The sequence below is a fragment of the Echinops telfairi genome, unplaced genomic scaffold (genome assembly GCF_000313985.2).
Source record: "Echinops telfairi isolate 266 unplaced genomic scaffold, ASM31398v2 ScPeMD7_23;HRSCAF=83, whole genome shotgun sequence".
Lineage (NCBI taxonomy): Eukaryota > Metazoa > Chordata > Mammalia > Afrosoricida > Tenrecidae > Echinops > Echinops telfairi.
The window spans coordinates 78651105-78676488 of record NW_022103920.1 but is presented as its reverse complement, the minus strand read 5'-3'; the positions used below and the strand labels follow the sequence as shown (position 1 = coordinate 78676488).

Below are 25384 nucleotides of genomic sequence, written 5' to 3'. Positions count from 1 at the left end.
AAAGATGGATAAGTGACAAATGAAAGTTGAAAACTTAGGGACAATAAGTAGATATATGTTTGCTGAAAGATTCAAGTTTGGGTAGTGGATGATAAAAGCTAATCATAAAAGCATATTTTATTATAACTTTAAGTATTTTAAAATAGTCTCACTAAAAATAACCCTGCTAAACTCATTAAATGCAATAATGCAAATCTGATCAAAGCACAGAAGTCAATAAATTAATTAACCAGAAAGATGTTTTTATAAGTAAAGCAGAATACAATCAGTAGCAAATTAACTCAATACTAATTATTTACACCCATGACAGGAATGTACTGCTTCGTCTCCTCATCGAAGCGGCAGTAACCAGAATGGCAGAGACAGCGTCCCGGGGAAAACTGTCCGTCAACTCTTTGAAGGACTACGTAAGCCCACTACCTAGAAACCAATGGCTCGTCTTCCACGTGGCAAAGGATGCCATTTTCTCCAACAGTAAATATACAAAACACCTCTTTAGTTAACACAAGTATAGTTTGGTAGTCACTATCTAGGACCAAAAGTGCACAATTAAAAAAATAATCAACACGTTTTAAAAGTGTAGAATTCTTGTTTATATAGAAAAGACAGGTGTCCTTTACTCTCTGATCTATTGGGTTGCTGCGACGCACGAAGCACAGAGCACTGCCGGGCAAAAGAGAGCCAACGAGAAGCGGGCGATGCCCATGCCATGGAGAAGCTGCTGCCCCGGCCAGGTTCACTCGCAAATTGGGACAGTCACTTAATATCTCTGGATTCATATTTTAAAGGTGGACACATCAATATTGAAGGTCTTTTCAAGCCAAGGACTCTTTTAGTCTATAAGCTGAGAGAAAAGTCCTATCTTTTCTGTTCCGCTGTTCCACAGCCAAGATCATCCCTAAGGATGGGTGGTTTAAGGTGAGAATACAGCACAGCTGGATTGAATTTTATGAAACTCTAAATAGACGATTTGCCAAAGTTGCTCAACTGCGATTTATAATTAACAGGCAACCCAAAGAGTACAAAAATATTTGCCTTTGTTTAATGACCTATTACCAGATGGAAGCCTTTGAAATGTAGAAAATGCACAGACACACTTTCTAGCAAATACATGACCAGCCTAGATGGCGGTTCTCACACAGAAGGAAAAAAACAGACACCGTACCTAGGTAAGAGTGACATACCAGAACTGGGGGTAACAGGCATGATGAAAAATACGTACACCACGTGAACACTGAAAGAGTGGTCACCCAAAGAGAATGGAAAGTAAACATGTAAACAAAAGATGGCCCGCATCTTCCTGCTCCACAGGTTCACTCATAGAAGATACCTCGTAGACAATGACTGAATGAAGCTTACCTCTCCAGGTCCCTTTGCGTCTCAACATCATTAATCTATAAAATACCTGTTTCTTATGGAAATCCTTGAGGGCGGTTTCATAGCCCTCCTCCAGCCGGCTGAAGGCGATGCCTACATCCGTAGTCCACCAGATTTGTGAACTAGTTAGTGCGACTTGAGCGGGGAAATCGAAGATCCACCGCTCCCTGGGTTTCTCCTCATAGGCGGCGATGGCTTCTGTGATCCCGTGCCGCACCGTGTCTCTCATGGCCTGTTCTAGCTGCAGAAGCCACATCTCCACCTTGTGAAGAAAATCGACATGTCACTGCATGGACTTAACCTGGAAAGAGAGACCTCATCTTCTCACTGCCAAGGTCATTCAGAGTAAGGCCACAGAGGAATGTATTTTAAACCCACGTGGAAGAAGGCCAGACCGTGCAACTGTTAAGCACGTGGCCTTTACCAAAAAGGCGACTGGCTTGAGCCATCCAACAGTTCTGTGGGATAAAGGCCTGGCAAACTGCTTTTGCACAGATAAAGGGCTAGCAAACATGATGGGGTAGTCCTACCCTGTCACATGGGTCTGTGACTCAGAGGCAGGTAACAACAATAACAAAGAAACTAGAAGAGGGAAAATTCGAAGGTAGGAACTGAACAATTGATTTCTTATGTCTTCTTTGTACATGAACCTGTACATGTACTGCTCATCTCGTTTTTCTTAGCAGGTGGCTGATAACGTCCATGCCTTAAACAGAGGTGGGGTGAGAGAGGGCATGGCTACTGTTTTGTTTTCTTTTCTACAAATCTGAAGAAAAGGGAGAGGGACCCTATACTAAGATCTTCTCGTATAACACCCAATGTTAGAAAAACCAGACATCAGGGTCATGTACAGAGGTCTGGGTATTGTTCTAGAGCTTTGGTTATAACACTCAATTAATTTTTTCTATAAAAACATATCTTTGGATAATTTTTATATATATGAAAACATCTTATCTAAAAATCTCCATATTTTTTAGTAGTAAGACAAAGTGTTTGCAACAAGTATCTTAATTATCTTCCCTACTGGTTCTCCTCTTTTCACTTGTCAGAAATTAGACAGCAGGAGAGTATGTGAGAGAGGACAACCGCTGACTTGTGAAAATTAATCTTCTTTTGAAAAATTCAGTTCAAGTCTAGTTGGCTCCCACAAATACATTTCATCCAGTTTCCTATCCCACTCAAATATGCTTGGTTTTATTTACCTATAGGCCTCTTTTACTGGTTCCATGGGTTATTGCACCACTGAGACACACACATATACACATACACATTCACACACAGTGATTCGGAAGCAAGTGACCACCGCCATATAAAAACATGACTATCAGTACTAAGTTCCAAGGACCACATGAGATGGTACAGGCACTATTACTGATTTCTTTGCCTGCCCTTGTAAAGATTACAGCTTTGCCTCTAGGACAGCGGTTCTCAACCTGTAGGTCGACACCTTTGGGGGGTCAAATGACCCATTCACAGGGGTCACCCAATTCATAACAGTAGTAAAATTACAGTTATGAAGTAGCCAAGAGAATGATTTTATGGTTGGGGTCACCACAACTTGAGGAATTGTATTAAAGGGTTACAGCATTAGGAGGGTTGAGAACCACTGCTCTAGGGCTTCTCTTAAGAAAACTGGGAAGGAGCAATAGACAGTTCATGAGCTGGCATCAATCCCTCCCTGGAAGGAAAAGGAAGCGCTTCTCCGGCAATGGCCCCATAGCCTCTTAATCAGAGCGACCTCCTCTGACATCACAGATGTGCTTTGTGAACAAGCGTGAGTCCAGGGTCCCTGATCTAATCAATGTGATCCTAAATTAAATATATTTTAACCAAAGTATTCTACCATCTGATTTTAGCCTATTACCCAACTCCTTCACTGTGCCCAAGTTCCCACTGGAAATCAGGCATCATTTGAGTACGTCCCAAGTACTAGACTTGGCCTCAAGAGTTTTGCAGTTCGCCTAGGAAGACACCACACATAAACCCACAGATCATTCTCAGGCAATGTCGTCTACAACTGCAACTTAACTCAGGACGATTGCATAACTGAACTCTGCTGAGGCATTTGATCCCCCTTCTTGGTATTTCATAAGCTTCTGTTTGACCCTCTATGATAGCAATGATCACTTTCCACCATCACCAGTTGTAACACAACCATCGCCTCTACTAACCCAAGCATCCCTCAAACACGAGGGCCGCATCTTCTTCATTTCAGAACTCCCAAAAGCCTAAGTTGATATTGATGCGCAGTCGATATTCATTCAATCAACATTTGATGATACAATTACAAATACTAAATATTATGAGGAATTAATCATAAAAATTCAGAAAAAGAAGAAAAAAACAAACGAAAAGCATCTTCTTATCACTGAGCAAGAAGGCGAACGTGGTAGATGTTCAAATATCAGGCATGAGTTGTTTATATAGGGAAAATTAGAGCACTCTAAAAACTTTCACGATCAAAGATTCCTCTGGTGACAACCACATATGTCACTGGACTATCCTGCTCTGGGCCCCATGCCAGTTAGCCAGCAATCTGCTGGGGAGGGCACAGACAGCGGCACACTTTTGTCAAGATAGTTTATGGCGACTTTTTCTAATCTTTGCAATAGTATCCTAAAAAGCCCAAGAGATCAAAAAATATATTTTAATCAAAATATTCTACCATCTGCTTCTCCTGCATTTGGCAGGGTTTCTCTGGAACAATATTAAATCCAACAGAGAAAAGAGAATCCCTGCACAAAGATCATAAGTTAGTTACTCTGTGCACTAACGCAGGCTACGCAAGCATCCTCACTGAAAGAGTCAATTCCTCCAAATCATCTGATTGACAGAAGGTCTTCATAAATCCTAATGAGCCTTTCTTGTGGTTTACTTAGGCATTGATTTGAGGTGTTTGAGTGTTGGAAAAGAGAATATGCTGGCTGAGCTGTATATACGGTACTTGGAGTACATGACATCAATGCAGTAGACTCAGTCAACTTCATTTACCTGCAGTCCCTTTGCACACTCTCTCCATCCAGAACATGCAATCACAGAGCCCATCTGAAGCACGCTTTCCTGCTAGCTGCTGCTTTCCCCTAGCCCTTCCCAGCATCCTCTCAGAGGCATGCAAACAGAGCATGCTATGGAACAGGCTCAGCCACTGGGTGCCACCTGCCACTAATTCTGGGGGCCACTCAATCAAACAGTGACAGCTCCTTCTGCCTAGTTTAACTTTTAGCATCTCGAAGACCCGGTGGGTGCCAAAGCCAAGTGATCAGAAAATGGGGCTCTTGGCAGAAGAACTCTCTGTCATATTGGATTCTAGGTAAACAGGAATCTTCCAAAGCAAAAAGCAACCAGAGCCTGACCTGACATGTGCTTTTACTTATTTGATTTGAAAAATATATATACGCTCTAACAATCTTCTTCAAGGACAGAAAACTCCACTCAAACCATACATGGCCTGTGCATTCCTGTGCGCCTTGGAATGAGACATATTCCTTTTCCTTGCTGTACATCCCAACTGCTCTGTGCGCCGCTACATCATGCTGATGGTCTTCAAACTGCAGATCTGCGATGCTGTCGAAGAGTTTGGCAAGGTGGCGTGTTACCTAGGGCACACCAATGAAATAAGATAAAGGCATTTCTCACTGTAGATGCTTTCTGGGACTCTAGGGATGGTGGCATATGAATTCATAAAATGTTCTTTGTAGAATTATCGTGTTGTCTCTAAGTGTTTTCCCTCAAAATGGATCACTTTTCAAATTCCAGAATTTGAGATGACCTTGATGGAGAAGTGGCCAGGTGCTCTGGTACCGTATGTTTACCATACGTTCACCAAGTTCCCTGTGTTCTGCTACATGATTGTAGGCTTTCCATATTCCCATGGATAATCCTCCTCCTGGAAATTGTCTTTTTCTTAACAGTTTTATTGACATGTAACTCACATATAATACAGTTAAATATTTTAAATATATTAGAAAGAGTTGTGCAGTCACTATAATCAATTTTAGAACATTTTCTTCCTTGTACTTATTATTAGCTCCCCCCCCCCATAAGCCCAAGAAACTACTAATCTAGTTACTGTCTCTATAGATTTACCTATTTGAGGATTTCATATAGAGAAAAATACATATAAAAACAAACATATATAAGATATAATAATAATTTATAAATTATCAAGGGCTCATGAGGGAGGGGGGAACGGGAAGGGAGGGGGTAAAAAAGAGGACCTGATGCCGGAGACTTAAGTGGAGATCAAATGTTTTGAGAATGATGAGGGCAACAAATGTATAGATGTGCTTTACACAATTGATCTATGTATTGTGATGAATTGTATGAGCCCCAAATAAATAAAAAAAAAAAAACAATTCCAGTATTGGTAACAAAATAAAACACAGGAGAACCTCAGTTGAAAAGATAAATAATAGAAACTACAAATTAGAGTGGGTCAAAAGAACTTTCCTCTAGTTCCTAAATGCTTCCTCCGCCCAACCCCCACTATCATGATCCCTTCTACCTTGCAAGTCTGGCTAGACCAGAGGATGTACACTGGTACAGTTAGGAACTGGAAACACAGGGAATCCAGGGCGCATGATCCCTTCAGGACCAGTGGTGTGAGTGGCGATACTGGGAGCATAGAGGGAGAGTGGGTTGGAAAGGCGAGACTGATTACAAGGATCTACATGTGACCTCTTCCCTGGGGGATGGACAACAGAAAAGTGGGTGAAGGGAGACATTGGACAGGGCAAGATATGACAAAATAATCATTTATAAATTATCAAGGGCTCATGAGGGAGGGGGGAGCGGGAAGGGAGGGGGTAAAAAAGAGGACCTGATGCCGGAGACTTAAGTGGAGATCAAATGTTTTGAGAATGATGAGGGCAACGAATGTACAAATGTGCTTTTCACAATTGATGTATGTATGGATTGTGATAAGAGTTGTATGAGCCCCTAATAAAATGATTAAAAAATAAACAAATGAAATAAACTAAAAAAATAAATACATAAATTTCATTATCAGCAAAAAAAGAGAGAGAGAAAGCAAATGATAAGGTGTTTGACTGTAACCTAACTACACCCACATTAGTTCCCTTTCCAGGGCACTTGCTCTGATAGTAAGGCAATTCACATCCCTTACCCATGGCCAGAGGGGACTCACCTAGCTTTTATTACTTACTCTCCTTGGATCACAGAGGCTCACGTGCTTCTTCCATAGTGACTTAGCTGCCACCTCTTTGATGGCTGCTTGCTTGGAGACAAGCCTTTAGTGCTCCAGACACTATTCTTTCTCATAGCTGGGCACCATCTGTTTCTTCACCATATGTTGATATAGCATCCATAACTTTATGATCTCTTCATGACGGCAGGCATTGGGTGGGGCCATGCCATAAGAACCCATCGTTCTTTAGATTAGCGCTTAATTAAGTGTGAGCTCAAAATCCATTCATGTATTTAATGTCCAATTCAGAGACATCTTATCATTTTCTTGGGGAACATTATAATTCATCCTCACGGGGAAGATGGTAATTCTATTAATAGTTATATTAATTTAACCAATGTTCTAGAATTTCAAATACCATTTAGAAAAGGAAAGTACACATGTATGTGTAGGACAGATTTTTAGACCAAAATACATGCAGATCTGTACAGATAAAAACTCAAGTCATTGGACAGGGCTGGAGAGAGGGCAAAACTTTCAATAACAAGCATTCACAAAAGCAGAGCCATGCCTGCTAGACTAAGAGGTGTCATAAAATAGCAAATATATGGTAGTCTGTCGGAATTTTCCAGTCAAGTTCTTTTTTAAAAAAAAAAATCAGGTTTACATCGTTAATTTATGCTTATTAAAAGCTTTGTTAAAATAACTAACAATTATAAGTTAAATATAATCTTACCCTTTTGTTGGGTCTTGCTTTGATAAGACATGAGCCCCCCACAATAATCCTGTTACATAAGGAAGGGAAATCGGATTTTCCAGTTTTCATCAATATAGAAATTAAAGCTAATATATTAGAGGTGACTTTTCCTAGGCTGACATCACTGAAAGTAAGTGGCATCTGGATTTTGAACCTGCAGCTCCAGAGCATATCTACCATGTTTGAATTGTTCTGCCACTTTCTCATCTCACCTTCCAAGGACTGGATTTATGAAAGGAATCCCCAGGATGCAGTACACTGCGCTCCACCCCCCTTCCAGCGAACGCCACAAAACCAACAGCAAAGCTGAAGGATGAAGCCTTTGCATTCACTCTGGAACCCTTGACCCACCCATTCTGATAAGTTCCGTCTGCACACACAATGGCACGCCTCCCCATCTAGCAGACTTGCACAAAGCTGGGCCAGAAGCAAAGGAGGAGTGGACATGCTTTCGGTAGGTGGAGGCCACCTGAGGAAGAAGAGAAAGAGGGCGTCCTTGACCAAGCCAACAGACGGTGGCCTGAGGAAGCATCTGCAGCTGACGTAACATTCCCTCTTTAGCCAAGGCAAGACAAAAAGCAGGTGTCCACTAGACGTTGACTCACGCCGCCCTGCACGGATCAGCGTAGAACTGCTCTTTACGGAGGTTTCTATGTCAGAGCTCTCAACAGTGGATCAGCAGGCCTGCCTTCCCTCCTCACACATTGCGCACATCACAATAGCTGGTAACCTGGAGACGATGTGTAGTGTCTACATCCAGCTTAGGGGGTCTTTCTCTGCTAACACATTCTTTCTTGACATGCCGTGCAACTGAACTGGAAATAAGGGGACAGCTGCTTCTAGAGTTGATTTCTGAGAAAAATAAACCTAAGGCAGAAACAATGGTGACCTGCCAGAATTTCCTGCCCGGTAAGACCAATGTCAACATGGCTAAGGAATTCATTTCCTCCCGAAAACCAGTCAGTCGCAACTCCTAACAACTCTACCTAAGGCTTTCATGATGGGAGCAGACAGCTTCGCCTTTCCTCCACAGAGCGCTGGTGGGCTTGAACGTCTCACCTTGCAGGCAGCTGCACAATGTTGATTCCACAGAACCACCAGGGATCCCTAGCAACTCTTTTGGGGAGATTCCATCTGCGAAGTTTTTAGCTTTTTTGCTGAATTTGCAGTTTCCGTATTAAAGAAAATCACAGCACGAACCCTTCCGAGTTTGAAATAGAAATGTCGAGCCTCTCACTTTCTTTACACATCGAGGGGTAGCAGACTAATCGTCGTCTGGCTTTTCATGTTCTCCTCCATCCCCGTACATTATCCGCAAGGCTTTCATCGCAGAAAGTACTCCCAATAATCTAGCTATTCCCTGTCACTGCTGAAGTGGCCAGGAGGGGCACAGATGTTGAATGGCTTCCACTGCGTTAACAGGCCTAGATAATATTCCGATGAAAAAGCCGCAGTGTAAATGAGGCCACGACCACCATCCACCCTCACACATTATTGCTTTGGTGAGAAAATCGCTTCAAAAAGAGCCTCTGACTCTACAGTCAGTCAGTCAGTGCTCAGAAGAGGCAAACCCGGGGCTGGGAGCTCTCCCATCACTTAGACACTGCGTGTCTGAAGTCACATGTGGTCACACACTCCTTTTCCTATTTAAAGCTCCTGCTGGCTGGGCCTGTTTTTTATTGAATATGGAACCCTGCTGCCCTCTGAGTTATTTCATTCCTAATTGGGTCTCTTTGTATATATTAACATGAAATTAAAAGTCCTTCTTTGTGAGCTATTTGGATATAGTTTTATTTGATGGCTCAGAGGGATATGTTAAACACTAACACCTCGGCATGTTGTTAAGTGCTGTCTATCAATGTCAGTGCAGAGCCATGCATGTGCTAGAGCAGAATCCATCCAGGGGGTTTTCTGGGCTGTAATCTTTACGAGAGCAGATTGCCAATTCTTTCTCCCGTGGAGTCGTTGGGTGGCTTCAAACCACCCACCAGCAGCTGCATGCCCAGCTGTCGGACCACCAGGGTTCCTGAACATGAAAGAGTCTTCTTTCTGATTCCTACTTCAGGACCACTCCCTTTCTTTCTTATTTCTCTGTCAAGGGTGAGGAAGGATTCAAATGCTTCTAATCATTTTTAAAGAGCAAATCACTTCAGGTTTTGAGTTTATGAAGTTAGCAATGAAAATGGAAAAGCTGCTGCCTCCATTTACAATAAATTAGGTATGTCCACTCACCAGTGAGCAGATTTCGAAAACGGCTCTTGAAGCTAAAATCGGGTTAAGTGTCCTAACAATCAATGAAGATCATTAGGATAATGCCATGAATTTTTAAATGTTTCGTTAAAATATTTCAAACTTCTTCCAACAGTTGTAAATTTCTTCATTGAAATATTTAAAATTTTCTTCCCTTGACTGTATACAAAACGTACTATCACTGAGTTGATCCTGACTCCTAATGACCTTATAGGACCGAGTAGAGCTATCCCGGTGAGTTTCTGGCCCTGTAAATCGTTAAGTCAGTAAAAAGCCTTCTCTCTCCCTTGTGAAGCAGTTGGTAGTTTTTAACTACTGGCTTCGCAGTTAGCACCCTGAAATGTAATCCATTATACAACCATGCTCCTTCTTTGGTTGTATATGTATAGGGAAATGAAAAAAAGTAGTAAAACTAATATTTACTCACTCAACTCACTGCTATTGAGTCAATGCCGACTCATAGACATCCCTATAGGGTGGGGTAGAACTTGACCCTGTGTGTGTCTGAGACTCAACAAGAATTCCTAGGTCTTTCTCCCCAGGAGCAGCTGGTGGACTTGCAGCCTGCAGCCCAACCACTATTGCTCCAGGGGCTCCTGCAGTTACTTATTTAGTGCACTGTCATTAAGAACATAGGAATATTCAGAATTAAAATATCTTATCTCCTTGTAGAAAACATATCACAAGAGTAGTTTGAACAACGCCTGAGGTGCCTTGGAGGAAAGGCTTGGAGATCTCCCTCTGAAACATCAGTTCTTGAAAACCCTCTTTAGATAGCTCTACTCTGCGAATGAGGTCCCCACGTTTAAGAACCAACTTGATGACAACTGTTTTATTTCTATTTCTGGGTCAGCTTCCAACATTTTGTACTTTAACCTTTCAATGTCGAGCACTTCTTTATTGTGAAGGTCTTCTGCCAACGCCATTTTCTCTGGGACACTTTAAAAAAAATATAATCCGTTTTTTAATAATCACAACCACTCCTCATCTAACTTGATAACCATAATTTTACTAAATTCCTCTGGCTTCTTGTCTTCTATACTGATATTTGTTTTTATGCTAGATTTAAATTTTAACTGCTGGCATTTTTACTGTTCCGTGTTTTTCCCTGCTCTTTTGTCCTTACTGCTTAGTTCCTGTGGTGAAGTGAAATAACTTGGCATGGTTCTTCTCTCTCCTATCAAATGCCTTGGTCAGAGCATGCAAATAAGGTATAAAGGTCTCAAAGGAGGGGATTGGCCCGTCTCACCGTTCCTCGGGGCATAACAGGAGCTATCTCACAAACCGTAAGCGAGAAACCCCTGCCTAGGAGAGGAGGAGCCACACTGGTCGGGATTGTGTGTGGAGAAGCGGCACAGACAGCATGGAGAAGGAAGTAGCCATGGGGGGCAGCAGAGACCACGAGACAGACAGTTTCTTGCCCACAGGATGAGGCAGTCTAAGTGCCTTTGGGCATGAGGATGGCTGGAAGAATGGGGTGCCTTTCTGAAACCTATCAGCACTGGAGGAGCTTTGTAACACTTGCTAAAGCCATGCAGTGGCCAAGGGGTTACAGAGCTGAAAGGCTGAGAGCCAGAGAGATGTGCTTGCTGGCTTGGCTGAGAAGAGGTGCTAGAGACAAAAGGACTCTATCCTTAATGGCTTGGGATTCTGACTTGTGGTAGCCTGTCAACTTCCCTAAAATAACCCCCCAAAATCACATGGTCTGGGGGAACACTGCAATGGGTTGTTGAACCTAGGCTGGCAGGGGGTCAGGAGCTGGGTGACTCATGTCAGAATAGGGCAAAGAAAGCTGGAGGAGGCGGGCAGGTCTGCCTGTGCCCCACAGGAACCATCCTCTGTGGACGGCAGGTGTGGGTTGATTCTCCTCCGCTCCTGTGGAGCCATAAAGGGGCATGGCACTCATGCCGTTGCGGCATATCCTCTGTCAGTTGGTTCTGTAAGATGCCATGTGGTTCCATTACTGAGAGAGAAAGGGAGCAACTCAACGACACTCTCTGCTGTTGATGCACGAACGGAATATACACTTGGAAAGCGGTGATCCAATTGGGCACTGATCGTGATGCATGTTGGTAATTTACCTGGCGGTTTCTGAATCAAGAGCATTGATATTTATACAGTGACAGTTAATATACCAGGAGAGCTGAAATTTGAACCATGTTGTCAGTGGACTGGTGCTATGTAACCAGACTTTGCTAACTAAAGTTCCTTAATATTAGAATTATACCCAGCAAGACTTCTTGTATAAAACCTTATATTTGCCGACCACTAAATAAAGTAGAAAACATTGACTCATCTAATTATTTAAAATGCAAATTAACAGTCATCAACTAATCTGCTACTTAGACCATAGCAACTGTTCATGTAGAAAACAAAGGGAATAAAGATGCTATCATAAAATTTACAATTATATTCTCCAGTCTTAATACCCGATCTTTGCCTATTCCTAATTTCATCTTTGTCCATCTCTTTAATGTACTGCTACTGATTAACAAAAATTAACTGATTAACCCAAAGGCCTAGGAGCAAATTTGACCCAGTAAGCACCTTGGGATGCATGTAGTAATGCAGTCATTTATAATGGTGATACTGTTCAGAATAGCAGTATGTGTGGAAAATAATTAACTAACACAACTAACAGTCGTGTCTTTTCTGATGTCGTGGAGGAGCAGTGGGTGACCTGAACTGCAGGACTGATTTATTTGTCCTTCTCTCACATTCCAAGGGACTGACACAAAGCTCCTGTCCTCCTGCCAACTGTCAAATCCTCAAGGGGGAAAAGGCGCCCTGACATCACAGTGAGGGAAGCCAGGGGCTGCTAAGCAAAGGTCAGAGGTTTGAACCCCTCAGCCACTCCACCGGAGAAAGAGGAGGCAGGCTCAGAAACCCTATCGGGCACTTCTACTCCGGCCGTCCTACAGGGCCACTATGCTCCAGAATCAACTCCACCGCGGTGCGCTGCTTGGTTCGAGAGGAAAAGCAGTCAGGCACATCGCTCCGTGCTTTCCTTCTGTGCCCATCTGGGCCCGAGTGCCAGGTACTTTTCAGAGAGCTGCGGAGCCCTGCTGGCGCAGTGGGTGACACACCAGCCACTTCGAGGGAGAAAGATGAGGCTTTCCGCTTTCAGACAGAGTTCCGGTCTTGGGAACCTGCGGAGCGCATTCCGCTAGTCATGTGGGGCTCTGTGAGCTGGAATGGGCTCAACAGCGATGGAGTTTAGGTTTTGTTTTTTTTTATGCATTTGAACAGATTTAAATACTTTACCTTAAAGTATAAATGGCCACAGCTGGGAGCTCTACCTATTTATTTTAGCTCAAACAGAACAACTTGCATTAAGTGACACAAAACTCCGGCTACAGCCGGGTCCTTTCAGAAGCCAGAATCAACCATAGAACTCCTAGCTGACACGACTCACTCACACTGCTTTTCGTGGTTTAATTTTGGAGTCTCAGTGATAGCAGTGCAGTAATATTTTTCTTTTCAACCTACACTGAAACAATCCTGATTTTGTAGTGTCGTGTGTGTGTGTGTGTGTGTGTGTGTGTGTGTGTGTGTGTGTAAATTAGTTGTGGGGAGAATTCAAATGGAGGAGGAGGAGCTACAATAGAATTCTAAGCAATTGCAATATATATTCCGAGTGGACAAAAGAAAAGCACATGCTTATCATTTTGTGCATAATGAACCTGATGTCAACTATTTTGAAAGGATAATCCCTGTTTGATATCAAATCTATGAAATATTTTTTTAATTAGACTATTTCCTTGTGACACACCTGAATTCTCCAGTTATTAGGCTACCTTTGGCTACCATGTTAAAATATGAAATATTCCTAAATGCTCTCATTTTGTAGTTTCTGGAAGAAGTGACACATTTGTTAGCTGCTTCTAGTCCCCCTGGCTCTGCTGAAGATGGAGAGAGTCAACGGGGGCAATCAGAGTCAAGAGGTCAGATCCTGGAGTACTGCTCTCTGTGCCTTTTTCTCCACTGCTTCTACAACCTCCTGTCAAACTCAGCTTCTGACGTCTCATGCATGCATGCCCGCAACTGACCGCTCACAGGCTGTGCCTCCCCTCTTGTTGCTGTAGCCCTGGTGCTTATGCTCAGCTGCTAACACATCGCTGCAACGCCAGGGGTTCAAACGCCCCGCCCGCTCTCTGAGAGAAACCAAGGCAGGCCACTCTAGCAGAGATTCCAAAAAACACCCACTGCCATCAAGTCAGTACTGACTCATAGCAATGCTAGTCTAGGACAGGGTAGGGCTACCCCATGAGTTTTCCAGGCTCTGTTTACAGGAGTAGAAAGCCCCATCTTTCTCCCAGGTTTGTCTGGTGGTTTTGAACCCAATGTGTAACCTCCCTGCCACCAAGTTTCCTGGTTTGGAAACTACATGAGGGTTCTCCACTCGACCGCTTGGGTTAGTGTGAGCCAGAATCCCCTCACTATGGTATTTATAAAGCAGTGTGACTCAATAGCAGTGTGTGTGTGTGTGTGTGTGTGTGTGTACACGTATATGTATGTAGAGTAGAACCCCAGACCTTGACACTAATCTGTTCTAGAAGGAGTGTCAAGATAAGATTCAGTCAAGTTCTGAATTGATTTTTTTCCCTAAGAAATAACTGAAAACAGATTAATCCATTCTCAACCACCAAGCTTTTACCCTAACCTTGCCTTTTTACACTAAACATCACACAGAAATTTCAAAGTAAATACGTTCAGAGTGAAATCATATAATTTAAATAAGAAACACAAATTTAAAATGTTTTTTTTAAAAACAACTACAGCATGGCCCTACCATGGGTTGATGAGGATCTGGATCTGTGGACACGGATGTGGAGAGGAGGGATGGAGAGAGAGTCATTGTTTGGAAGGGGAAATCCCATTTTTTCCTTTGCCCTTTTCACTAGGACCTGGCTGGCTTTTTCTTAAAAAAAAACAAAAAAATCTGTCTAACGTGGTCTGCTGTGGGCGTTTCCTTAAGTGTTTTCTACAAGGGTTTACAAAATGATCATCAACAATATAGACAACTCAGTTAACCAGTTCCTTGTCATGATGATTCGTTCCAAAAAACTCTTTCTTAGGGCCCATGTTTTTTATCTAAAAACAGTACCAAAAGCCACAAAAACTAAGAAAATTATAGTAAAACACTTGGAACACAGCCGCAAAAGGTTTAAACAATGCGTACTAACAATGCCAACTAACGCCAAGTGACCGAAACACAAATTGCTTTTGTTTGCAAGAATCACATGCGTTGGGTCGGATTCTGATGTTTTGTTCGAGCCCCGATGCAAAATTTTCTTGACATTTTGCGTCGAAACCCAATTATGCTGAGTACTGATGCTGTTGAGTACTGGGGTTCTACTGTATATATAATATGTATATTAAGGTGACCAGATTTTAACATTGGTAAAGCGGGACAAAAGCGGGACACCATTGATAAAACTCATATCCTGGCAAAATAGCCACATGGCAGCCAAAAACTGTATACCCTAGCTTGTGCATTCTTTCCAAAAAATCGGGACTTTTGTAAAACACCCCAGGATGTGGGACAAATTGTTAAAAAGCGGGACGTCTGGTCACCGTAATGTATATGTGTGCGGTGTATATGTATGTATATATGGTATATGTGAATATTATATATAATATATGCATACACAATATACACACACTATATATAATATATACATACACTACATACATACATACACACATACACACACACACACACACACACACACACACACTTTTACCAGGAGCCCTGGTGGCTAGAATGCGGGGGCAGTTCATATCCACCATCGCCCTCTGAAGGAGAAAGTTGAATCTGCTTCCAATAAAGACCTACAGTTTCAGAAACCCTCTAGAGCAGTGGTTTTCAACCTTCTGAATGCCACGATCCTTTAATACAGTTCCTCTTGTTGTGGTGACCACCCCCACCAACCATAAAATTAGTTTTGTTGCTACTTCATAACTGTAATTTTGCTACTGTTATGAATCAGGCAACCCCTGTGAAAGGGTTGTTTGAGCCCCAAAGGGGTCGCGACCCACAGGATGAGAACTGCTGCTCTAGAGGGTCTATGACTCAGAAGAGACTTGATGGCAATGCCTGTACCAGCGTAGGCCAGGGTGGACTGTAAGTCATTCTTGAGCTCCATTATCTACTGAAACGCTTCCACCCATCATGAGGTTCAAGGGCACACTAGTATACAGAAACATGCTAGACTTTGGGGAATGGGGGGGGGGGTCCAATAAAGGCCCCTTTCAGATCCAGCAGGGCTTTTTCTCACCTCATTAAACCCACCGCTCACAAATACCATTCTGAATGCCAATATGCACAGTGTATTATAGGTATCCGTTGAGTACCATCTGTCTCACCACTGCAATTTAGGAGATTTCTCAAAGGCCAAGTTGGCAGATCTCCTTTTACGTAGAATTTGTGCTTGTGCCCTTGAAGGGCATTTCTGAATGCAAATGGAATACATGTTCTCTGGTGGCCTGGCAGATTGCACACATGTTACTTTCTGCTCTCCTAAAGATTTACAGCCTTGGAAACACACAGGCTGTGGTTCTCTGTCACCCTGCAGGGTCACCATGAGTCAGAATTGACTGAATGGCACAACGGCAGTGAGTCTGGGGTTTTCTAAGTACACATGTTCCTGGTGGAATGTTGGAAAAGGCATTGTGGCCTCCACTGCAATAGCAGAGGCTATATACTAGAAACATAATTCAAGATTCAAAATATAACAGCCCCATCCCATGCCATAAACATTCCTTATAAGGTTAATTTCTTCTAATAGTAGGGCAAATAAAAACAAAACCAGATGAAATTAATCTTCATCTAGTTTATTTAACCTGACATAGCCAAAGTATTATTTCTGCTTTTAATTAAACTAAAAATTAATGAATTGTTCTACATTTTTCTCTGTACTCTGTCTTTGCAGCTAGGTGTGTATTTTATATTCACAGCCTATCTCAGTTTGTAATTTTCATCAGAAATATTTCCTCTGGATTCAGATTTCATGGGATATGCGAAAGGTGGAACCAGGCACCAGCCTTTAGATTTAACTTCAAATCCATTCACATTGATTGAACTAAAGGACCCGTTGCTTTAGACACCGCATTTCGGATGCTCACTAGCCCTTTGCCTTTGGGTACCACTATGCGGCCACAGAGCCCCAGCGGATCACACAGCAAGATGTGTCCTTTTGTTTTTCTTGACAGAGCTCCATCATGGACGAGCTTCCCTGACGACTACATATGGAGTCAGGGAAGAGAAAAGGTGACAGCTCTGCTAGGAAAAAAAACAATAAAAAGTCTTCCAGGCCACTTGCAATTCATGTCTAAAATATGTTGCACACACACACACACACACACACCCTCCTCACACTCACAGTCACCAAGTCAATTTCAACACGTAGCAACCATATGGGACAGGGTAGATCTGCCCCTGTGGGTTTCTGAGGCTGTAGGGGAGCAGGGAACCCAAGCTTTCTCCCTAGGAGCAGCTGGTGGGTTTGAACTGCTGACCTGACTCATATCCTGCTATGCCACCAGGTCTCCTTGATAGAGCGGGTTAAACCAAAATACTAGACATATATCAAATTTTAAGATTTAGTTGGTTGAAAATCCAAAACACTCTCTTGTAAGTAAAAATTCCTTTTAAGCCTAATCAATAGGGAATAAGTCAGGAAGAGGGCAAATAAAGTCAATAAGATAGGTAACCAAGCATGAAGCATTCCTCATTTACATAAGCAACGGAGTATGATGTTTCATGGGAAGGTACACATGACTGTTTCCTATGATCATGGCAAAACCTGATTTTTGTCTCACAGTTTGGTATAGCATATAACTTGCTTGGTTTTCTCTGGATTTAAAAAAAGCAGATTGGAGGTAGCACGCTTCACTCTTTCTTCTGTCACACTTGCAGAATGAGCTTTGTTTCTCTTATCAACCTGGTCTCTATCTTAGGCTGAAACAGCGACAGGCAAGTTGTTTCTAGCAACATCCTGACTACACAAAGGTGTGAGTTATTCAAAGTCCTTGTAATATAATGGGTGAACAGGTTGTTTCATCCAACCTTAAGTGGACTAGAGCCCTGGCGATAAAGTGGGTTATGTATTGGGCTGCTAACTACAAGGTCAGAGGTTCAAACCCACCAGCTACTATTCCTCCAAAGAGGAAGCTCCCGGCTCCTGTAATTAGTTACAGGCTCGAAAACCCCAAGTGGCAGTTCCATTCTGTCCTATAGGCCACTGTGAGCCAGAATTGACTTGGTGGCAGTGGGCTGGGATTGCTTTTGTTCTCTTTTTAAAACACAAATAGACCATTTTCCAATAGAGAAGAATGCAAACAATTTCCATAGTGAATCCTATAGACTTCAAACCAGTTGCACATAACCATTGGCCCATACCAAGGTACCCTTCAATTGTATCTTTAAATGTGTATTTGTATAGCACCTACTGACACTTTTGACCCCTGAAGCTAAGAGCACCCATATCTGCAGTGCTTTACAGAGCCCACGTCTACCAATCCTGACCCTTGGGAGGTCAGTGGGAATGCTGGCAGGAAAAACTTCGGCAGAACTTGATCCGAACCAAAATGACCCAGCAGTTAGTCCTCATTGCAGGCATCCTAAAGTCCACCACTCTGGCATTCCAACACAAGTACCTTAAATGGGACATCTGTGTGCAGAATGGAGGCTGGGTGGTATCAGACCTCCCTGGTTGATTATTTTCAGGCTGACCAAATTCCACAATTAACTGCTGAAGCTCTTGTGCTGACCAACTCTCTTAAACTGAGTAGGGCCGGAAGTATTCAATGCATTCACAAGATGTCAACATGAGTTATCTGGCCACACAGGGGGCCTTTTACGGGGAAGTGGCATTGTGGCTCCACAGGCTGCACTTGTCATGTTATCTCCGTCACACTACAGGGAGCACATTCAGGGAGGGCAGCACAAAAGGCAGAGACCAGAAAGCTCTGTGTGGCGGTCTGAAGCCCTTTCTGATGTTGAAAAGCGAGTAGATTGGGGCTAGATGCTCCAGCATAACTGCCCAAGCATGACGTCCTCCATAGTAACCCCCTGCCATCCGGTCACTTCCCACTCAGACACCCTATGGGACAGGGTAGACGTGCCTCATGAAACGTCCATGGCTGGACTCTTTACAGAGGCAGACTGGCACATCTTTTCCCCATGAAGCTCCTGGAAGGTTTGAATGGCAGATCTTAGGGAAGCACTACCCAGATTTCTACAGTAAGTGACCAAGAATGCCGAAAGTACACTGATGTCATAAAACCATTTCAGGAAAGGAGGCAGTCATCCAACCAACCGCCAGCAGCCACCACTCGTGGGGACCCAGTGTGTCAGGGTACAGCTCTGACCCATAGGGTTTTCAATGGCTGATTTTTCAAAGGCCGATCACCAGGCCTTCTGCTTGCCTCTGGGTGGGCTTGACCTGCCAATCTTTTAATTAGCAGCTCAACCCATTACCCCTTGGAGTCACTCAGGGCCTTGTTGTGGTTCAGATTGTCCTGAACCAAAATAATAATAATAATAATAAGATAAAGCAACCAACCAACCAAAGAAACCTAGTAGCCATCATGTCAGTTGACTCATAGTGAACCCATGCGTGTCAGAGCAGAACTGTGATCCAGAGGGCTTCCAGTGGCTGAGTTTTCTAAAGTAGATCGACAAGCTTTTCTTTCGGGACACCTGTGGGTGGACTTGAACCTTCAATCTTTCAGTTAGCAGCTCAGTGCATTCACTATTTGCACACCCCAGTGACTCCTGTATTAGTCTCACTTCTTTTGACTATTTCTGACACAACAAATCACTTCAAGATGTTATTCACAGCACAAAAGGAGCCAGACATTTTTTTTCTAATAAAGATCTTTAGTAATAATATGATCACATTTTAAGTAAATTTCAAAATGTATATACCTACTCACTTATTGACTGTCTCATGAGCCAAGAGTTCACATTTATGACCACAGTAAAAATTTTACTATCTGACCATTTTAATGATGTCTGTCTGGCAGAAACACATGCCGATGTGCAAGGTGAGAATAATGGTGACTGTGATGGTTGAAGTATTATGTCTACTTGGTTGGATCATGATCCTCGGTACTTTGGCAGTTATGAAATGACATGTTCTGGCAGATATGTGATGATACAATGATGTAATTGTCATCATCATTACATATGATGAAGTCAAGGCGCCCTGGTGGTTTCGTGGGTTACACTGAGCTTCTAATCACAAGGTCAGCAGTTTGAAATCACCAGCTGCTCTGTGAAGAGTTACAGTGTTGGAGACCCAAGGGGGTGGTTCTACTCTGTCCTATCGGGTGGCTATAAGTCGAAGTCAACATAGTAGCAGTGAATAAGGTGGTCTGAATGATGTAGTCATCCACGATATAGTGATATGATGTGATCATCCTCCGTTTTGGCAAATATGGATTTTCATACCATGGTTTGGTGTTTGGAATCTAGCCATGTCTATTAGTGAGCATACAAAAATCTGATAATTTCAGAGTTGGCAGGCTAGGAGAATTGTAACCAAATTTACACTATTGCCTAATGACCAGAACATGTTAGCAGGTGAGTAGGTCTACCCACCACCTCTGATTAGTATGGTGTGAAAAATATTACTGCTGATATTCATCAGAGTTGCTTGATTGTAGAAATCACTGTATTGCTATACTAACATCCATCTCCATTAGAGTTTAATATATTATAGTGCCATATATGAATCTAGTCATTCATTAGCTGGGGTACTAGTATTGCTACTGAACAACATATTTAACATTCAAGAAATCAGAACTTATAATTGGGGTATGGCTAAAATGAATGACGTACATGAAATAAATTCTAAGCTGTACTGATAATATGACAATAATCTATAAAGTAGTAGAAATAATGCAGTGAGAATTTGAAAAAAATGCACCTTTAAGGTTACTGACACACACTAAGAAATGTGCAATCTTACAAGACTAATGAGGGAAAAGAAGCTGGCATTAGTTTAGCTCAGATATGCATATATACCTGTGATTCCACATAGTGTCTAGCTAAGGCATGAAGCATTTTTTTAAAAACTATTTAAAGGGGTTACAAGAGTCGGTGATGAGAATATGTTGAATGATCTCTAGCACCTGCTAGGAGTGAAGTCAAGGACAAAGAAGTACTGATGATACACATGAAGAGAGCAGAGGGGGCTGGATAGAGCCTAGTGGAACCCCCAATACTGGGGCTCCTAGTCACCCTCCACATCTGGAACTGAGCTCGCCTACATGGTAGAATAATCAACTATTGAAGATGAAAAGGGCAGTATTTTCCAAGGGAAATGTTCGGAGGGAAAGAGGAAGGAAGGGAGATAGGAAACACGGGGAGGAAGTGGGATAAGTGATGGCAGGTGAGGGAACTGCAACGAATGAGCTGGAAGCACAAGTTGTATGGATTCTTGAAGGCAACCTGATATGAGTTCTGAAAATCTTCACCTAGTTGACCATCAAAAGTGTTAAAAGAAATGAGAACATAAAACTGGACCAGGTACCATCTCCCAGCATCCTACCCGACTACCTCCATAGGTTCCCTCTAGGATAACTAGGCACTGGACGGAGGAGGAAGAGAGGAAGGCATCCACACAGCTGTGAGTTGTCTACCCAGAGAGGAAAACCTTGGCTTTCCCTTCATTCCACGTGGGGAAGGATGTGTTCCCCACCCCACCCCCAACCCTAAGATCAAGGGAGAGAATTCGGATAATCCCTCATGGAACTGAATCTGGAAATGCTGTCCCTGGTGTATTATCTGCTTAGGTGGAAAATATGCCAGGAGGAAGAGAAGGAAGAGGTTGGATTGCCCAGGAAAGAACTGGAAAGCTGAACTGGAGTTAGCTTGGCCATGAATAGGGCTCTGGTGGTTAGAAGAGAGATGGGGGTGTTTCCTTGTCCCCTAAGGCTTGTCCTCTAATGGCTATCAATGCCAGGTGAGGGTGATACTCACTGCGGGGTAAAGCCAGCAAAGGACACTACGGAACAAGAGCATTGGCAGCCCACTCCAAAGTCCGTGGGTAGAGGAAGAGGAAATAAAGGTTCCATGTCTCCCGCCCAATTCCAGGGTCATCACTTGAAGGCCTAGACTCTACATGGGAATGAGACTGGGATTTTGAACTATGTAGAGTTGAGTCATTTTCGTTTTTTAAAAAGAAAAAGGACCCGAGAAGCTAGAATACCTCCCAAGGTGTGATGGAATGATCCACTCCCCAGCACAGAGAAAGCAGGGCACATGTGGGCCCAATGACTGCTGTTTCACGTTTGTGATCTGTGAAATTAATACTGTCCAACCACGGATCACAAACTTGCAACAACACAGTCATGTCCAAGATACTTTGAGAGCCCTGAAGGCTAGCCCAGCAGAATTATTAAGGTTACTCTGGTTGAGTGGGAGCCCTGGTGGTGTATTGGTTGCATGTTGGGCTATGATTCTCTTGGTTGACAGTTCGAAACCACCAGCAGCTCTGAGGGAGAAAGACTTTCTACTCCTGTAACAGAGCTTTCTATTCCTGTAAACAGTTGCATTTTTGGGAACCCACAGGAGGTTGATATGAGTCAGCATTGACTCAACGGCAGTGAGTCTACTTTTGGATTCTGGAGTTGAATACAGAAAGAAAGAAAGGAAAGAAAGGAAAGAAAGGAAAGAAAGAAAGAAAGAAAAGAAAAGAAAGAAAGAAAGAAAGAAAGAAACGAAAAGAAAAGGAAAGAAAGAAAGAAAGAAACGAAAAGAAAAGAAAAGGAAAGAAAGAAAGAAAGGAACAGGCAGCCCTGCCTTCAGTGCTACTCTGAGTTCGGTCCAGACTACTGCCATAAAGCAAGTGTCGTGACAAAAGAATTCACACCGCTCGGTGTCCCAGTGCATGGAACAAGTATGCGCACACCATGCTATAGACTTCTGAGTGTGCAAGAGCACTCTGAAAGAGTGTGAAATATTGCAAGAATTACCAACATGTGACACACGTGCAATGTGGGCACCTACTGTTGAAAACCCAGCACCAACAGACCCGCGGGCCGCCTGCGGTCGCCACAAACATTCCATCAGTAAAACACATTCTCTACGAAGCTCAATGAAGGGAAGTGCACCCAACTGAGGTGTGCCCGGAGGTAAGAAGGGACCAGTCAGTGGCCCATCCTCCCCCTCCGAAAGGGGTCAGGCAGGCCAAGGTTGTTTCAGGCCCTGGTTCTGGAGTTCAGGGACATACAGGAACCAGTGCTTCTTCCCCAACTTCTCCCAAGAGGTAAGGCGTGCACATTTGAGGTGCTGGGTGGTGTACATTGTAAACACACTCAGCTGCTAACTGGAAGGTTACTGAGTCCAAGTCCACCCAGAGGTCCCTCAGAAGCAAGCCCTGGCAACCTTCCCCTGAAAACGCAGCCCCTGAAACCCAGGTGGCGCGGTTCTCCCTGCCCCGCCCCGCCTCCACCTGGGGAGCCTGAGTCACAGTTGACTGGAGAGAGGGACAATCAAAGGAAAAGGAAACCAAGCTCGCTGCCATGGAGCAATGCTGACCCATAGTGAAACCACCACCCCCCGCCATTGCCCACCGTGCAGCCCAACAGCTTTTGACTGGCCTCTTTACTGAGACCCAGCAGGCCCTCTGACAGTCTCTGCTGTCCCCTTTTGCTGCAATAAGGCTTTTACCTGAAGATGTTCTAATTCCCGGCATGTGTGACAAGAGTAGGTGGCATTTGACAATAAGAGACAATGAGACATTCCTTACCTAACATATCATGAGACTAAGAAAAAGCATTACCTGTTTAGGCTGAGCTCCCTGTGAGAGAATGTCGAGTAAGTCAGCAGAGGAGATGAAGTAGAAGCGAGGGAACACGATTCGCTTGGTTTCCAGGTATGCAGCGAGAGCTTTTTCACAAAGAGAAAGTCTGTACAAAGGAAAATCCTTTTTAAGCATATCTTGCCCAGTCATTGAAAGTACCACATAATACATCCCAGCTCCTTACCACCTGTCCATGAACATATAGCTCACCCTCTTCTCTTTGACACCATCATTTCCTTAAGGCTGACTTACAAATCATGCCAGTAGTAGGACAGATGGACAGAGGGGACACAATCTCTCTCTCTGTCTCTCTCTCTCTCAACCAGACCAGACCAGACCAGACCAAACTCACTGCCATCAAGCCAATTCCAACTCATACCAACCCTATATAGGCTTTAGGAGACTATAAATCTTTATGGGAGCAAATAGCCTCATTTTTCTCCTCCAGAGCAGCTGAAGGGTTTGAACTACTGACATTGCAGTTATCAGTCCAACAGTCACGCAAAAGTCTCATGAGGTTTATGCCCCTTATTTATCTTCTCAATGACACTCCAAATAGGCACTGGGACAAGACTGATTGGCCACTTCCCAGCCTGAGCACAAAAGGCATCATCAGTGAGAATTCTACAAAACACAAGTGGCTTCAACCTGCCCAGGGCCCTGGAGCAGTGCTAAGATGTGGGCTTGTTTCCACTTTACACATTCTGAGCAGAGCAGAGATGGCTCAGAGCAGACCCCACAAGCCCCAGAGATCCCTGCCAGAAATAACTTGCAGAAAAAATTCACCCTTTTCAAATGTTGGTCCACTTTGCCTCTGGAAATAAACAATTTTATTTAAGTAGTATATATTTATACCTACATACTTTTCTCATTTCATAATACAAATTCTTTACAATCCAACATTGACATCTTTTATAAGCTGGTCTGCCCATGTTTAATCAAAAGAATCTTCTATCACCACTGGCTGCTCTACAATTATTGGTGAGGTTTATTTTCCAAATGACCCTTAGAACAGGTATTTTTAAAGCACTAAGTGTTCTCTAAGGGTGACTTCCAATAACATAATACTATATACAAAATGAAGGACTTAAAAATAATTGTGTCCAATCCCAGTTTCTGATGTAGAAGAAGGTAGTCAAATCAATACTTGCAGGGCAGATTAGTGAATGAATCAATCATGCCCATTCTCTTGTTAATAAGGTCTTCTAATGGACAGAATAGGCCTTTTGGAAAGCAGAAACATGTTTTGGTTTAGTTATATGTACTCATGATATATATGCATCCCCTAACATGAGAGGAAGTCACAAATATTGCTGCCAGGCTTCCAGGTCATACATGCACGGATTTATTCCAAACAAAACGTGTTTGCGCACGGCTCTGCAATCGGTGGAAGGTGCAGACGGGTTCTCACAGAGCGGTCCTTGACTTAGTCTCCTTAGGGGCCTTATAGAAAGGTCTGATCAAGACAGTGCCTTTGGCTGAGATCTGTGAGGCCAGGTTATGTAAAGTCCAGGAGGAGAGGTCGGCTCAGAGAGGGATGGTGACTGTGTTTGGGAACTGCGAAGGGTAATCCGAATGGATTTTCTCACAAGATGATCCCAGCGGCTCAATAGGAAGAAGTTTGACGAAAATTGAAACTTCATTGGTGAGAAAAAGGCCAGCAAAGACGCACCAAGGGATTTCTTCCAGGACAACCATGCCGCCGCTCATTCTACAAGGAGAGCCCGGCGTTCTGTGAGCATTTCCCTGGGAAATCTGTCCCCATCCACCCAACAGCCCTGATCTTGACCCTCAGATCTTCTTGTTTCCCAAATGCAAAAGGCATTTGAAAGCAATACAACTTGAGTCCCCCCTGGGGGGCTCCACACTGCCCCATGACTGATGCGCATCACCACAGGGGGAGGGTGAGAGAGCTAGAAGCACCGCCTTCAGAAACGTGTGGATCTAGATGGAGGAGAGGTGAGGAGACACGAGCTTCACATCCTGATTTTTCTGTGTGAGATTATTTTTGCCTCATAAATCTTTCTGTGATTTTGT

At 43.3% G+C, this 25384-nt stretch overlaps 1 protein-coding gene across 1 annotated transcript in view; it reads right to left on the bottom strand.

The window, feature by feature from the left end:
- The window catches only part of DNAH11 (dynein axonemal heavy chain 11), a 330595-nt gene that overhangs the window by 232519 nt on the left and 72692 nt on the right, over positions 1-25384 (bottom strand). The window contains 4 exon segments of the mRNA XM_045288657.1: positions 1406-1639; positions 4821-4973; positions 23327-23453; positions 25317-25359. Of these exon segments, the coding sequence (XP_045144592.1) occupies positions 1406-1639; positions 4821-4973; positions 23327-23453; positions 25317-25359 (557 nt within the window).